At 37.5% G+C, this 15700-nt stretch overlaps 1 protein-coding gene across 3 annotated transcripts in view; it reads left to right on the top strand.

Annotated features, from left to right (window-relative positions):
* The window catches only part of ston2 (stonin 2), a 29066-nt gene extending 17885 nt beyond the window's left edge, over positions 1-11181 (top strand). The window contains exons 2-5 of one of the 3 annotated variants that reach the window (XM_079632507.1): positions 1057-1082; positions 3519-5390; positions 6903-7105; positions 8398-10300. In XM_079632507.1, coding sequence (XP_079488633.1) covers positions 3557-5390; positions 6903-7105; positions 8398-8475 — 2115 coding nt within the window. In that variant the 5' untranslated portion in view covers positions 1057-1082; positions 3519-3556 and the 3' untranslated portion in view covers positions 8476-10300. Of the gene's footprint in view, positions 1-1056; positions 1083-3518; positions 5391-6902; positions 7106-8397 lie in introns of all 3 variants that reach the window. The other 2 variants (XM_079632505.1, XM_079632506.1) reach the window with 2 other exon arrangements.
* Positions 11182-15700: the final 4519 nt, after the last annotated feature.

Here is a 15700-nt window from a genome sequence, read left to right on the forward strand (position 1 = left end):
ATGGTTATTTAAAATAAAATATTACAGAAAGAGTGCCAATCTTGATATCAATACATGCATTTGATGTGGACAATAATCCGTTTAAATGGGTGTAGTAAATTCTGCAGTAATCCCCTGTTAAAGGGATAGTTCACTTTAAAATTAAAATTCTGTCATCATATACTCACCCTCAAGTTGTTTCAAAACTGTATGAATTTCTTTCTTCTGCTGAACACAAAGGAAGATATTTTGAAAAATGTCAGTAACAAAACAGTTACCAGGTCCCATTGACTTCCATAGTATTTTTTTTTTTTCCTACTATGGAAGTCAATGGGACCTGGTAACTGTTTGTTTACTGACATTTTTCAAAATATCTCCCTTTGTGTTCAGCAGAAGAAATAAATTCATACAGTTTTGAAACAACTTGAGGGTAAGTATATGATGACAGAATTTTCATTTTAAAGTGAACTATCCCTTTAATGCTCTGGGTTTGTTTAGAAGGACTGATCTGAAACCAGCAAAATAAAGCTCAGTAGCTCAGTGCTGTAGGAAAGGATTGAGCGATCTCAAAGCAGATCAAGACATCAGTGCAAACACAAGCTGTCACCCATTTGTCTCAAGTCTTAGTTTGTAGTCACATGCCGGTTGACTTGCACATTTTATAGCTGTATAAAAATAGTTGTTTGTTGCACACCATCATGTTATGGTTTGAGTCAGTTTCTGCATCACATTTCCACATAATGTCTTCTCTTTTATATGACACATAATCTGGATATTCATGGACATGGTTTCAGACAAGCATGAGAGAGCTAAGTGCGGGCGACTTTCTGACCTTGTTTCCCAGCAGTCGTATTTTTAAAGACTGTATTTCTGTGTTGAGGTGTGGCAGAGTTTCTGTAAAGACAGCTACCTGTCAAAAACTTCAGACTCCTCCTGAGAGGGAGGCGGGCAGATCAACAGGCATCTACATGTCTGTGCGGGCACTTATGGACAGAGGAGGTCATGTGACCTGCTTCTTACTGCTTGGTGCCGTAGTGAAGCCTCACAATCGGTGTCCCATCTGCTTTCTCTCTTTAGCACCTGGACTCTTGACTGCTGTACTGGTGAGTCTCTTTCCCTGCACTGTTGCTTTGTGGCAGGCTTTGCATAGAGTGTTTGTATAAAAGTTTTGGCTGACTTTGGCATATAAATGCTTCTGGATCAACATTGTTGCGATAGGAGTTTTGATTTTCACCATACTTCCTTCCTCTTTTAAGAAATGTATAACATGGGCATCTTTTATTGCTGATTAAGCATGCATTCTTCTTTCAAATCTGTATTTTAAGATTTTTTTTATTTTATTTTTTTATTAAAGAAGCGGGGTGCGAGCATTTGTTGGAATCTCACTTGGCATAGCTTATACAGCCTCAGGATCAGCACTCTATCCATGCTGAGTTTTACTTAGAGCTAGAAGTTTCAAGAAATACCAGTAAGTTGATGCTTAGCAACAGGCTTTTGCTTTTTTATGATTTACTCCGTAGAACGGAATAGGCTGCAAAAATGATTTCAAACTTGAGAAGCAAGGTTGTAAATACTGTTGTTCTTGTTATAAGTATCAAGTGTAAAAAAATGTTTTTATATGGTTAAAAAAAAGCTTAATTCGAGATACTTTCTCAGAAAGTAACTTAAGCAGTTTTGCTCAAACTGGTCATGTTTTAAGGATGTTTAAAGTATTATTATTATTTTACTGGAAAAAAATACTGAATAAGAATAAGAGTATACATTTGCAATTAAACTGCAGCTTTGTTGGAAGAAAAAATATTGATAATATTGTAAATTTGTTTTTGTGAAATTAACTTGAACTTGGTTGGACCTTGAACCTTTGTTCTGATGGTTACAATTTGTATCTCACCCTCTGACTGATTTGATGTAGCTCTTGTAAGAACATGAACAAACTTGCTTTGAAGGTGTGCAGATTCTGTTCATAAGTATTCATGTTCGGGCATTGCATTTACAGGAATCATCTTTTTCTCTGAGCTTGGATAATCTTTTAACCTCCTTCCTCCAGGGCTGATAAGATATGAGTCTTGAAGTCTCTTTATGTCTGTGGTCGCTTCTGTGTGTGCACATGTTGTGTATTGTAGTCTTTCATTACTTTCTGTTATAGTAACTGTTTCAGTTGAGTAGATTTGTAGTATGATAAACCCTGTTGAACTAATATGAGAAGATTAGCAAAGCCGCAAGCCATAGCACACAAGCACACTCACGTTATATAGTAAATGTTTTAAGAGACTGGGAAAAGGTTGCCTGAACAATTCAAGTACAAATGATTAGCTGTTTATGGATTTTGCTCTATAATTCTATTACAATCATAAAAAGGCTTGTTTGTGGCTTTTGATTTGGTCTATACTTCTATTTCGGATCATATCCCATTGTTGTTTGTGAATTAGCATGTGTCAAAGTCTGGGAGTGCATATATGCTCTCATTGCAGTCATGCCAGTTTTCAGCCTGTGAGACCGACCATTCACTGAGTGCTTTGTTGCACTGGCAGAGAAAGTAGGTCTGAGGTGGGGAATGCTGGTGCCTAGCAACAGGTAAAGACTCTCTCTAATTTGGCATTGGAGAACTGGAACAGGCAATAGTTTGAGCTTGAGTTTGAAAAGTACCAAGAGAGAGCAGAAGGATTCATGATCATTTTTGCCATCACTCTTATTTATGTGTATTTGTCTAAGCTACATTTATAATCAGTGTCTCTTTTTTAAATTAAACTTGTTTACATGACATTTAAAATAAATAAATGACTGTTTTAGTGTGAAATCAATCTTTTGAAGTGCATGTAATCGTACTTACTGAGTCAATATGAAGGCTGTGTTGAACTGTGTTGCATAGGAATTACAATAAATTATTAAATAAATGTGAATTAGGGTAAAAATAATCTAACAGTAAGAATGTCTATAATTTGGTAAATTGTGAAATTTCTCTACTTAGCTGTGAATAATTTGACTAAGTAATTCAAGCTCTTGTGGTACGTGTAGCCACTATCTGTTGTGACCTTGGTGTAACTATAAAGATTTGGTTTTGTCCTAGTGTAAAAAAAAAACACTTTTTTTGTGTAAGTCACTTACACCTCTTGTTATGAAATATTTATATATCTGTATTGAAATGAATGCGTATCTGTATTGAAATGAATGCGTAGCATGTGAAAAGAGTAATTGTATGTATAAGTGCTTGTGAATCGTAGTTAATTAGAAGCTGTCTGCTTTCTGTTATTGGAAATGTCTTTTCTTTTCTTTATTTAGACCTAAATAGTCCAACCATTGTGACTTTTCAGAAATAGGTTTCAGAAATAAACTCAAAAGGCAGTGGAAACATCAAGGAGGTCATACATTTTCTTGTTTATAACATTGTCTGCCTCTCATAAATATGACATGTGCCTTTGTTTCTGTTGATTCCTGTGAGAGAATGCTTCTGTTATAAAAGTAGTTATTATTAAATGTCAGAGAGCTCAAATTTTATCTGAAAGTGTTAAAACAGCTCTGTCTTCTTTATTTATTGATAGATTCTTCTGTGTGCCAAGAGGATGAAGAAATAACAACCATGGATTCATTCAACTGGACAGCAAATAACCAACACACTAATGGCCATTCATATGTCCCTTCCAACCACTTTACCAGTTGGGTTACTTTTGATGATGATGAGGAGGAAGACATCCAGTCTCCAGGGAGACCTTCTAATACAAAACTGGATAATCTCAACAATTCTCCACTGCAGGATGCCAACAGCAACTTGATTTCCTCTTCCATTTTTGGTCAGATGACAGAGAGACACATCCTGGCCCCTAATGGCACCAATTCCATCTTTGCTTTTGATAACACACTATCAAACAATAGTGTCCCTTATAACAAGAAGAACCCTTTCCTCGATGATGAGTTCTCCAACCTACAACCTTCTCCTATTAACCCTTTCAGTGCCTTTTTTGACAAAACAGACCTGAAAACGTCCCAAGGCATTGGCTTCTGTCCAGAGGCACAGAATTTGTCCAGCTTCAGCTCACCATTCTTTAAGTATCAAGACGATGAAATAAAAAAGGAATCGATTTTGCTTTTTTCAGCTCAGAAGGACTCTGCAATTGGAAAAGATAGTGTCCCACCAGGCTTTCCTGTGGATGGTCTGGATCAACTCAAGAATATACACATCTCTGACCCTGACCATGACGGTAGTCCTACACTACCAGATGATTCGGTGGATGAAGTTTGCTCAGATGATTCCACCTATGAACCAGACCACATGATTCTTCAGGAAGGCTGGCCCATGCTCCTGCGCATCCCTGAGAAGAAGAACATCATGTCCTCACGTCACTGGGGACCAATATTTGTCAGATTGACGAACAGTGGCCAGCTGCAACTTTTCTATGAGAAAGGCCTGGGAAAGCCCTTCAAAGAGTTCCAGCTGAACTCTCAGCATGAGATATCTGAACCCAAGCTCCAGAACTACGACGAGAATGGCCGGGTTCATACCATCAGTTTAGACAATGTGGTTTACAAGGAGAAGAGAAAGATCCAGCCCAAGGTCACTGTGGTTCATTTGCCCGTAAGAGAGCAAGTGGTGAAACTTGGGACCACAAACTACCAGGACTTCTTGAGGTTTCGTCATGCTCTGCAGGAGAGGCTTGTAGGACTCTCAGTGGATCAAGAAGGTCTCAACTGGCCAACGACTTACACTGACGAGGAGGTCCATGTGGAGGTGAGAGATAACTTTTATGGGATTCTGTCCAAAGGGGACGGCCGTATCTTGGAGCAGCTAGTTTTGACCCGAGTGAACATGCTAGCATTCTTGAATGGATCTCCACCTTGTAGTATCGGCCTAAATGATGTCCAGGTCAAAGGTAAAGAGGTGGTTTCTCGGCATGACATAGTTCCTAACACAACGTCACGTTGGATTAAACTGCGGGATTGTCGACTGCATGAGTGTGCAGACCAGTCAGAGTTCACAGAGTCCCGTGCCATTACGTTTAGTCCACCGGTTGGTCGTCGCTTTGAACTACTGTGTTTCCGCACTGCGTTTGCAGAAAAATCCCTTCCCTTCACCCTGAGAACAGTTGCTTGCGTCAGGGGTGCGGAAGTGGAGGTTCAGTCCTGGCTGGTGATGTCAACGGGGTTCTCATCCAATCGGGATCCTTTAACTTTAATACCATGTGAGAACGTTGCTATCCGTTACCCCATACCAGAAATTTGGGCAAAGAACTTTAGGCGGGAGAGTGTGACGGGAGAAAAGTCCCTGAAGGCTCGGTTCAATAAAGGAGCCAGCTTTGGTTCAACCAGCACATCAGGGTCCGAACCAGCCATGAGGGTCACGATCGGCACGGCTAAATATGAACAGGCCTTTAGGTCTGTGGTGTGGAGGATCAGTCGCCTGCCAGACAAAAACTCAGGTGAGAACTTAGGTCTGAATTTGAGGTAGCTATGGTGTCAACTGTTAATTGATGTGACAAAAGGAATTATCTTGGCTCTTGATAATGTTTTGAATGCTGGAAGGTATCCTCGGTTGTTTCGAAGTTAAAAAAGTTGTTGAGAAGTCACACAATTATTGTGTTTTCATAATGAATCAATTGCTGTCACTGAGAGTATTCATGGTATTCCCTGTTTTTTTGCTTGTTGTTTTTTGGTTTATTTATTGACCTAAAAATCTAATTGGTAGATATAGCATTAGCGTAGAATAGCCATGATGCACTCTCTACATTTCAGGTTACTGATCTGGTTCTCCTCTGTTACTCTTATGCAATATCAAAGCTGTTTTGTTTGATCTAAACTACTGTATTTCATTAGATGGAGGTTAGATCAATAAGTCAGTAAGTAAATGAACCAACAATTTTGTCACTTTGTAATGATTTTTGCCTTTGCTCTGTTTGAAAGATTACGAAATTATGCCAATATTTGAGAACACTACTCTTATTTTAGTGTGTTTTTCTCTATTATCATGATGAGAATATTAGTATAGATAGTAGATTTAAGGATTTTTATGTTTTTGATGCTGCTGAATAAATCCTCACAAACCCCCAAATCACAATGCTACGGTAACAAGCCATGCCTCTAATGCAGTATTGACTCTCAAAGCAAGTGCAGTGGTGTAGAAATAATCTTTTATCCGTTTTGTTGATTTTCTGTTGTCATAGCGTTTGCATTGTGGCCAGTGCTGGTATTTTTTTATGTCAATGGCCAGTGCTTTAGGCTTTTCAATAGTACATCAGCAGGGATCCCCTCCCCCTGCATGAATCTGATTGGTTAGACAAAGCTCAAGCTGTCATTATCTGTTAGTTCACAGACTCAAGGTCTGACATCCTCGAGCTTTACAATTCAGTGCAATGAGTTTTTCCTCATTTTTTTTTTACTCTGTTCTCTGAAGTAATGTTTCAAGGAAAAAAAATGTTAATTTACTCAGCCTCATGTCCTTCCAAACCCATATGACATTCATTTTTCAATAGACCATAAACGGAGATATTTTGAAGAATGTCTGTCAGGCTCCTAAAAGGACAAATAACACTATATAAGTATCATAAAAGTAGTTCATATGACTCGTGAGCTATAGTCTTCTGAAGCCATACAATAGCTTTATAAGAGCAATTTTAAAGGATATGTTTAGGTTTAAATTTCACTGAATTTTAGCATTTTTTTGCATATTCAAACATGTTGCCATCAAGATAAACATAAACCAAAACTGTTTGACCTCAGTGACATCAAGTCTGGCACACCTGACATTTCTTGAGTTATCTTCAGTTCATTTGAGCAGAATCGAGGCCAGGTCTGTGCTAATGATAAATTATAAATCACGCAGCTCAGATCCTTCATCTAAAATGCCGTGTACTGTAGTAATTTGCATTAATTAATTATTTGCTTTAATATTGCATATATTACATTAATATGGTTGTGGATGGTATTTTTTGTAGCACTGGGACATCCTCACACGTTCTTCTGTCGTCTGGAGCTGGGCTCAGATTGGGAGGTGCCTCCTAAATTTGAGTGCCTGGTAGAGGTTGAGTTTGACATGCCCTCTGCCTCTGCGTCCAAAGCCACCGTTCGCTCTCTATCCGTGGGGGACAGAACTGACTTGAAGAAATGGATCACCTACAAATCACATTACTCCTATCAGGTAGTGTGTGTGTGTGTGTGTGTGCGTGCGTGCGTGCGTGCGTGCGTGCGTGCGTGCGTGCGTGCGTGCGTGCGTGCGTGCGTGCGTGCGTGCGTGCGTGCGTGCGTGCGTGCGTGCGTGCGTGGAAGGCTGTGCCACCTTTTACTTAAGTTGTCCTCTAGGCAAGGAGCAATGAGGTCAAACTAACAAAACTGTCCACACCTTAGGGGTACACTGTGCCACATTAAATCAGTATAAATATAATATGAATTTGGTGCATTTAAAATGTTTTTTTTTTTAACATGGTGATTTATTAATGCACAATCCAATGCCTTATTTTGCTCCAGATTACTCAGATTTTTATTAACCAGCCACAAAAAATGTATACATTTGATTTATAATATTGTGTATTAGTTATAGTATTTGTAATAGTATAAAAATCAGTGTACAATATGTAGGCTATTTTATATATAATATAACTTAAAGTGCTCAGTCACAGGCAGTTTTATATGATGTGTTCTTTCTAAATACTGTATACGGTACGGTCACATGACAAATTTTGCACGTTTGCTAGATTAAAGTTTGGTGCATCTTACCCCACTCTCCACTAAATATGCGTTAGCCCAGGGGTTAACTATGTTTATACCTTGTTAGATGTTATACACCTGTCCTCACCCTCAAAATCACACTTTAGGAAACCGGTAATTTAACCTGGTTATTTAGTGGTGATTTTCAAGCCATTCGGGACGGGTCTGAGCTAAATGTCATGTACTCTTGTGACAAAGCCACTAAAAGACAAGTTGTCACCCTCAAGCAACCCGCTGTGTCAGCTGCCAGAGCTTGTTTTCCCTACTGCATTCCGAACATGTCATTAAAGTGGCTGGAGCTGTTTTCTACGAACATCTGTTCCTATTACTGTTCAGCAGCCACAGGGAGTGATTCATCACTGAGCAGAGGTGCGCAACAAACAGCAGGGCGGCAGGAACAAGATGTAAAACTCTGCCTGTAACCTCCGTATAGGAATGACAGCGAAACCTGCTGATGAAGCATCTTGCTGTATATGATAAATGCATCATAGCTGCATGGCAGGACAGTGGCAGAAGGTGTCTGAAGCCCAGTGAGGTCAGTCATGTGCAGATTGAAATGGGAGGAGCATGTGGGAACAAGTGATGCCTGAGATTAGGTCGTTCCGTTTACACTAGGCTATTACTCCCAAATTCCTTGCCTTGTGATCGACTGCCTCCTTGTGGCAAGCATTTTCTACAACTCAACTACTCATCTACTCACCTGCACTTGCTTCTGTTGTCCTGTAGGTGGCAGTCGAGCAGAAGAATGAGAGCACATTGGACAGTCCTCAAAACGAGAAGCCGGACGAGTGCACTCATCAGTGAGGAACCAGGAAGAGAGGGAGGGTCACTGGTTGCACTTGTTGAACGAGAAAAAGTTCAACCCTGAACTAGTTTTCGTTTACATTTTGAAATTGAAACATATTCAGTAAGAATGATATGTAGAAAGGGAAAACACACCACAGACCCCTCGCAAAACACCACAGCATATTTCCAGATCTCCACATTTGTTGCATGTCTAAATATTTCAAGAATATATACTATTGCAGCAAAGTACAGAGCTTTTATTTTACAGACATGAAAACATTGCTCTGCCCATATAGTGAATATCTCACTATCATCTCATTAAGTCCAGTAATCATCTTTGCCTGAAATAATCATCTTTGCCTAAAAAACAATGCAGCTGCCATCTGTACTGCAGATATCACTGAGATTTTGTGTACATTTTTTGTGTGTGTATATTTTGGCCTATGAAGAGTCATTTGTGTAGGGTTACCGGGTAAATTGTCTTGCTATTTAACTTTGTACAGAGAATAATGAGGGACTCGTCAACTAACACATTTCAGACCTGTTTTTAATTAGAAGAACCCTCATAAGTAACCCTCACTAATTTCTAGTTTAAAAAAAATGCTTTTGTAATGTAGTATACATGTATAATGTATAAACTAGTACACATGTACTAGTGATGCGAATTGCTTACCTTAGATTTGTGTTCATGAGTCTAGTATAAGCACATTTTAATTCATTTTTATGAATATTTATATTTGAATTCCATTTACAGGCCTTTTTTTTTTTTTTTTTTTGGATCAACACAAATTCCAAATGTGAATATCATTCACGTTCATTGATCTTTAATCTTGAATTAAAATGTTGCCAAACAATGAGTTCTTACAGCAGAGTATTCCTTTGAGGAGAAATAGATCATGTATGTTAAACCCTGTACTTTGCACATCTTGTTGAGTTTAAATGTGTATTTTTTTTTTACTAAGTTTAACAATTACTTGGGTTCAAAATGGCTTACATTTTGTGTTAAGTTAGTGAAAACTGCTGTAATGATGTCTTTGATTTTTCAGTTTTCAGGTGAACTGCATCATTGAACTAATGGTTGTTGACATTATACTGATAAGTAATACGTATTTTAAAATATATATTTAAAATGACACTTCCCAAATAATATTTGTGCATTATTTAATTTCATGTTGTTTTGGTTTGGGGAATCGCAGTTGCTTTGATCGTTCCCTGTGCACAAACCTGATTTCAAAAATTATATAATGTATGTTTTAATCATAATTAAAATGATTATGATTTAAGATAGCTCTGTTTTGTCCTGTAACACAGAGGAAAACACTGTGATAACATTTTACAATAAGGTTTCATTAGTTAACAAATTTAGTTAACATGATGAAGAAAGAATAAACAATACTTTTACAGCATTTATTGATAATGTTAATTTCAACATTTACTAATACATTATTACAATCAATTTTTATTTGATAACATTAGTTAATACTGTGAACTAACATGAGCAAACAATGAACAACTGTATTTTTATAAACTAATGTTAACAAACGAGACCCTATTGTAAAGTGTTACCGAAATAATTGTTAGTGTCATTAATTGTTTAAGTCTTGAGTTTTTTATTTTTTTTTCTTTGTTTTCAGGATTGATTGTTGTTTTTTCTGGGTTGTTTTTCTTTGTTAATGTTTAAAAAAAAATATGCTTTGCTAATTGATGTAGTATGGATAGATATGTTTTATTTTTTAATGTCTTCATAATTGTAATTCCACTAACATAAATCATTAAATCAGGCACCTTCATCTCTCAACTGGACGGCATGCATACAATAAAGTATGTTTTTAAAAAAACTGTTACTTGCTGGTTTCCTTCATCTAGCTTATATTTGGATGTTGTGATTGGTATGCCTCTGTTATATGGTCTACTTTTTTTTCTTAAGTTTGAAATGAAAACATTTGCCATATGATCACAATATAATGCGTGATTTTCGATCAATAGACATGCTCATTAACCTTTTAGCAAAATGTATGAAGAGCAGAAACATTCACAACTCTCACATTTGAACTTGGATGCTTTATCACTTTCCAAAATACTGTCAAGTGCTTTACCAGAGTTGCTCTACCTCTGATTCAGAGGTCTTTGACCTTTTTCACAACCAAAAAAAAACACATATTGCATACAAGTGAATGCTAAATGTTTTATGCCTGCTATAATAACATGCATAAAGTACCATATTCATTTTACATATGATGCTTGCATTGCAATGCCATTTTCATAATATATTGATGTATTGATACTTGTGCATTGTGTTTTCCTTTTACATGTCTTTTTTTTGTAGGAGCTAAACTTTCGCTGAACTTTGCCTTTTGCAAAAATTAGTTTGATAACTGGCTGACCCTCTTCCCCTGGTTTAAAAAGTGGTTGGTAAGTACTGGATTTGTATATATATGTTCAGGTATCTTCTGTGTTTTCTCCATATCAGACAGATCCCCCAAATGACTTTTCTTGATTTTACACTGTTATTTTGAAAGCTTGAATCACCAAATCACTGGGATAATGATTTGATTGAATAACAGCCTTAAATGTTGGGCTATTCAGGAACTTTGTGTTTGGTTGGAAAGATTTCAGTTTTCACTAAAAAGATCTGTCTAAAATTTTTGACTATTGTATCATGGCAATAACCAGGCCTGTAGGCTACCAATCATTAAAACTCTTTAATGTTAGACATTTATCCTCATCAGACCATTTCCTTTATTGTGTCCCATTATTCCCTGCTGGGGTATACATACATGCTTTGCTGCTGCTATAATTTACTGAAAATGTAAATATACTGTAGGTTAAGTAAGGAATAATTGACTCTGGTCAGTTGAATTATTAGAAAAATAATGCACACCCGTTACACTATTATTTTTCCAATAATTCAACGGCCCGGAGTCAATGATTCCGCTTGTACGGTTAAACATTGTTCAGATGTTGCATTTCAAGACGTTTGTCAGGTTTTTGTACGAGCAGAAATCAAACCTTTATATGTTAAAACAATATTGGTGGAACCTTTTCAATCTTAGCTTTTCTTGTCAACCATATACTTAATTTAGCTTGTCCATAAAAAAACAAAACAAAAACACATCAACATTCCTTGATTTATACCGATATTTAGGACCATAAAACATTCTTGGCTAAAAACATGACCCAAATCACACCACACTTTTAACATCTGAAAAAGTGTCTCTAATATATTACACTCTGAAATCAAATGAAAAATAGTTTCAGTTTCTGTACAAAAAGGGCAAGTAACACTGGAATGTAAGTGAGCTTTGTGTTTATTTGTGGATAATATTCCATGTATGATCCTCCACTGTAAATCGCCAGTTCTTTTATCAGTAGGAATCTTATATAAAGTTCTCCAGCATGCGTTTGGGTGAGATCTGTACCAAATATCTCTTGCCATTTTGACTCGCATACTTGTTTCAATTCTTGAAAACGCATTACTTTTACACAGACATGATACATGGATTTCTTGCCCACCTCACGAAAGGATTTTAGTTCTGGAGTACTAAATGTGAGCAGTTTTCCCTCCTCCTCCTGCCATGAGACCACACCAACTTTTACTTCCAACCAAGTCTTTTACATTGTCATCATCATTTTGTTCAGATAATTCTTTATCCAGAGCTTATTTAAAATCAGAAGGTACAGCAGTTACAATTTCAGTTAAAAGTCTTTCAGAAAAACGCAAGGATTTCACACCAATCTTTATCGCAATATTTTCTGGGGCTAACCACCCGTCCTTATTCAGAAAACATGACACCTGGGTGAGACCTGCTCTTACAAGTGCTTTTCTCATTGAAACAGAGTTTCAGGGTTATAAATGATGGGTTCTTCTTTCCCCTAGAAACCTTTGACAGACCCTTGTTTTCGAGAGTTAAAGAAAACTTTCCAAACTCTAAGCATTGTCTTATAAAACGTTAGACAAGTTAAATCGACTCTATCAAGGTCCATTAAAAAGAGGTGTTGATCAAGGCCCAACTGTCCTCCTTTTCTCAACAATCCACAGGCTACATCTGTCCAGCTGATGTGCCTTTTATCCAAAAGTCTTTGAGCAGTCTATAATCTAAAAGCAGCAACTCTGCATTTAATGTCAATAAGTCCTTGTCCTCCAATACATGACAGCTGCTCTCAGCCAGTGCTGCCCTGAACAAAAAAATAACAACCAATTGTCTTTGAATATCTTTGATGAGGTTAAAAAGGAGGGTCCAAAACGGCCATTTTATGCCACAGTGAAGATGAAATAAGGTTATTTACTATCAAGACTCTTCCTCTATACGATAAATAAGGAAGTAGCCATTTCCAGTTGGACAAATGTACACACATCTTTTCTGTTAGAAAAACTCCCTAAAATATCTTAACCTTACCAAATCTCTCTATATGGCTCTGGTATAAATATACCTTATGTAGCCCCGCCCCTTTTCAGCGCTGCGCTCGTTGTCTTTTGTCTTCCGGTCTATATTTTCACAGCGATCTTGCGTATTTATGAATGACCGGCTCGTTTTAAAATCTTCCTATCACTACTGACATTTGTTTAGACATCTGCTTTAAACATTACAATCCTCATGATCACTTTTGTTAACTTTACATTAAGTAAATCCACTTCAAAAGCGAATTACTCCTGGACAGCGACGCCATAGAAATATACAGAGCGACCGTAAAAACGGAAGTTCAAAGACAATATTCTAAAGATGGCTGCGCCCTCATTTCTCTGGCGTATAAGGTCTATAAGGAGAAATATCATGAACCTGTTCTTTCTCACAGTCTATAACCTGAGTCTTAAATGCGAAGACAGTATTACCCCCTCAAATCATCTAGTAGTCAACATTTCATGCGTTTCCATAGTTACCATCTTGAAAATTGAAATGCAGCAAAAGTGAAGGAAATGTCCACTCGAGACTAAACCTGCAATTTTATTGAATTCCCTACACTGGAGATACAGAGAAAATCCTGGATAGGATTGGGCATTTTGAGCCTGATATTTTGGAAATGTAATAGCTTTGACCTACAGTGAAATTGGGACTTTTTTATTTTGTACAGCAGCAATTTCCCAGTGCTTGTCAAGTGACACTAGGTGAAGGAGATATTGATCTAGCAGAGGTTTCTCTCCTGCAGGGACAGCGCCTGTGAGGATTCTCAAATTCTTAATAATTCATTCTCTGTCTGCACATGCATAAATGTGAGACTTCTTCAAGAGATGCAGTTGAACTATGAAGTCATTTGAATTCAATATCCAAACCTCACAAGGACTGTTTTATACGTTCATTGTTAGTTTTTTTCAATATTTATATTCAATTTATTCCGCAGATAATAGTGTAAATTTCTCTTTTTGCAATAGAGAAAAAGTTCAATGATTTATGTTTCTATATCCAATTTTCAATAGATAAATTGATAGAGAGACAATAGATAGGTAAATACAGTATAGATATATAGGTAGATATAAATTGTATAGAAAGAGAGATACTGTATATATAGATAGGTAGATAATGTATTAATGTATTAATATATGGATGGACGGATAGACGGAAAGATAGACGGATACTGTATAAATTCTATATAGATGGGTAGATAGATACTCTATAGAGATATTGTATAGATAGGTAGATAGATAGATACTGTACATAAAAAAGAGATGCTGAATGGATGGATGGATACAAAGGCTTTCAATCATGACACGAGTTAGCATGACGTATCTAGCAGTCTGACATGAAAGACAGATGATTAATTTTTTTTGACCGGAGTTATATTGTACAACAATTGTTAAGAACCGAGACAACAGTGTCGTTAATATGCATTTGGTAGTGTCGGGAACTCTTACCCAGCAGAGGGCGCCAACAACAAGCTTTATTACAAAAATAAAGAGAGAACAACAGCTGCTACACCCTAGTCCTCCACAGAGATGCTTTTCTTGGCCTACATTTTGTAAGTGTTTTATATTCATCTGCACTATGTCATCAAGATATACAGTAATGTCCTGAACTTCTCACCTTTTACCGTTATAGGAGATGGAAAACTGAATAGATCCAAAACCACCTTAATGTTTTTCTGAAGATTTTTCAAATTGTCAGTTCATGCCACATTTACGTCAAAGCATGTGATGAATCCACATTATTGATTTCTTGTGGATGGCTTAGGGTTCTGTTGACGTGGGTGGCATACAGTGCGCGCTGCCAAGATGGTTGGCACGACCGTCTGGCCCACGAAGCCGAGGGCACTGTAGCGGATCTTAGCGTGTTCAGATGTCCAATGAAGCCGTCTGCGTGTTTGTTTATCAGTCTTTTCATTTGTCAATTTGCTGTCTGTCTGGGAACAGAAGAAGGTCAGGGGAGACTGCCAAACGTCCAAAATGACCCTGTTGACCAATAAAGTGGCAGAGCAAATACTCGGATCACAGATCAAAGATTACTGTGTTCCTGGCGGCATCACGGTCTGCGCACAATGTCTAGCGTAGGCCTAACTCCGTCAATTTAACATGAAAATTCGGTTATCATTTATTCATTCTCATGTTGTTTCAAACCCGTCTCAGCAAGGAAGGAAACTTTTTTTAAATATAATTTACTAGTGCTTACCATGCTATAACAATGAACAGGACAAGCACAAGTCTACTAAAGCCATACCTTGAAGTTATTATTCACTGAAAAACCAGTGAGCTCTTAACTAATGATTTGTGAATGAATCATTCAGATCAGTTTTGTGAACTGAACTGTTGTAACTGAATATTGACCTTCTCTTACAGAGCCCTTCAGAAGACTTGTGCTACTTTTATGGGGCCTTTTTGTGTCATTTTGGATATGAGTCATGTGGATTTGGATGACGGGAAGGTGAAATAATGACAGAATTCAATTTTTTGAGTAAAATATTTCTTTAAACCCCCATAAATGTTCAGAGACATCCTTGGTTTTCATAGGGAGTTAATCTGAAGGAGCCCCTGAAGGCATTTTAATACCATGACAGATCTCGACAACACGAGGAAGCAGTCAGCCTTTCTGAAAGACAAGAAAAACAGGATTGTTCAAATATCAATCCTCTTATGGGTCTTTTAATCTGGCCTGTGACCCACACCCCCTCGCCACTTAAACGCATACGTACGCCCTCACATCATCCCACCCGCTGGTTACTCCCCATTTTTGGACTGCACAGAGGTCCGTACTGTACGTATGTCAACTAAGTTAGACATGCACACATCATTTATTCAGGCCAATTCCATAGTGGT

This window comes from Phoxinus phoxinus (assembly GCF_949152265.1).
Source record: "Phoxinus phoxinus genome assembly, chromosome: 13".
NCBI classification, from domain to species: Eukaryota; Metazoa; Chordata; class Actinopteri; order Cypriniformes; family Leuciscidae; genus Phoxinus; species Phoxinus phoxinus.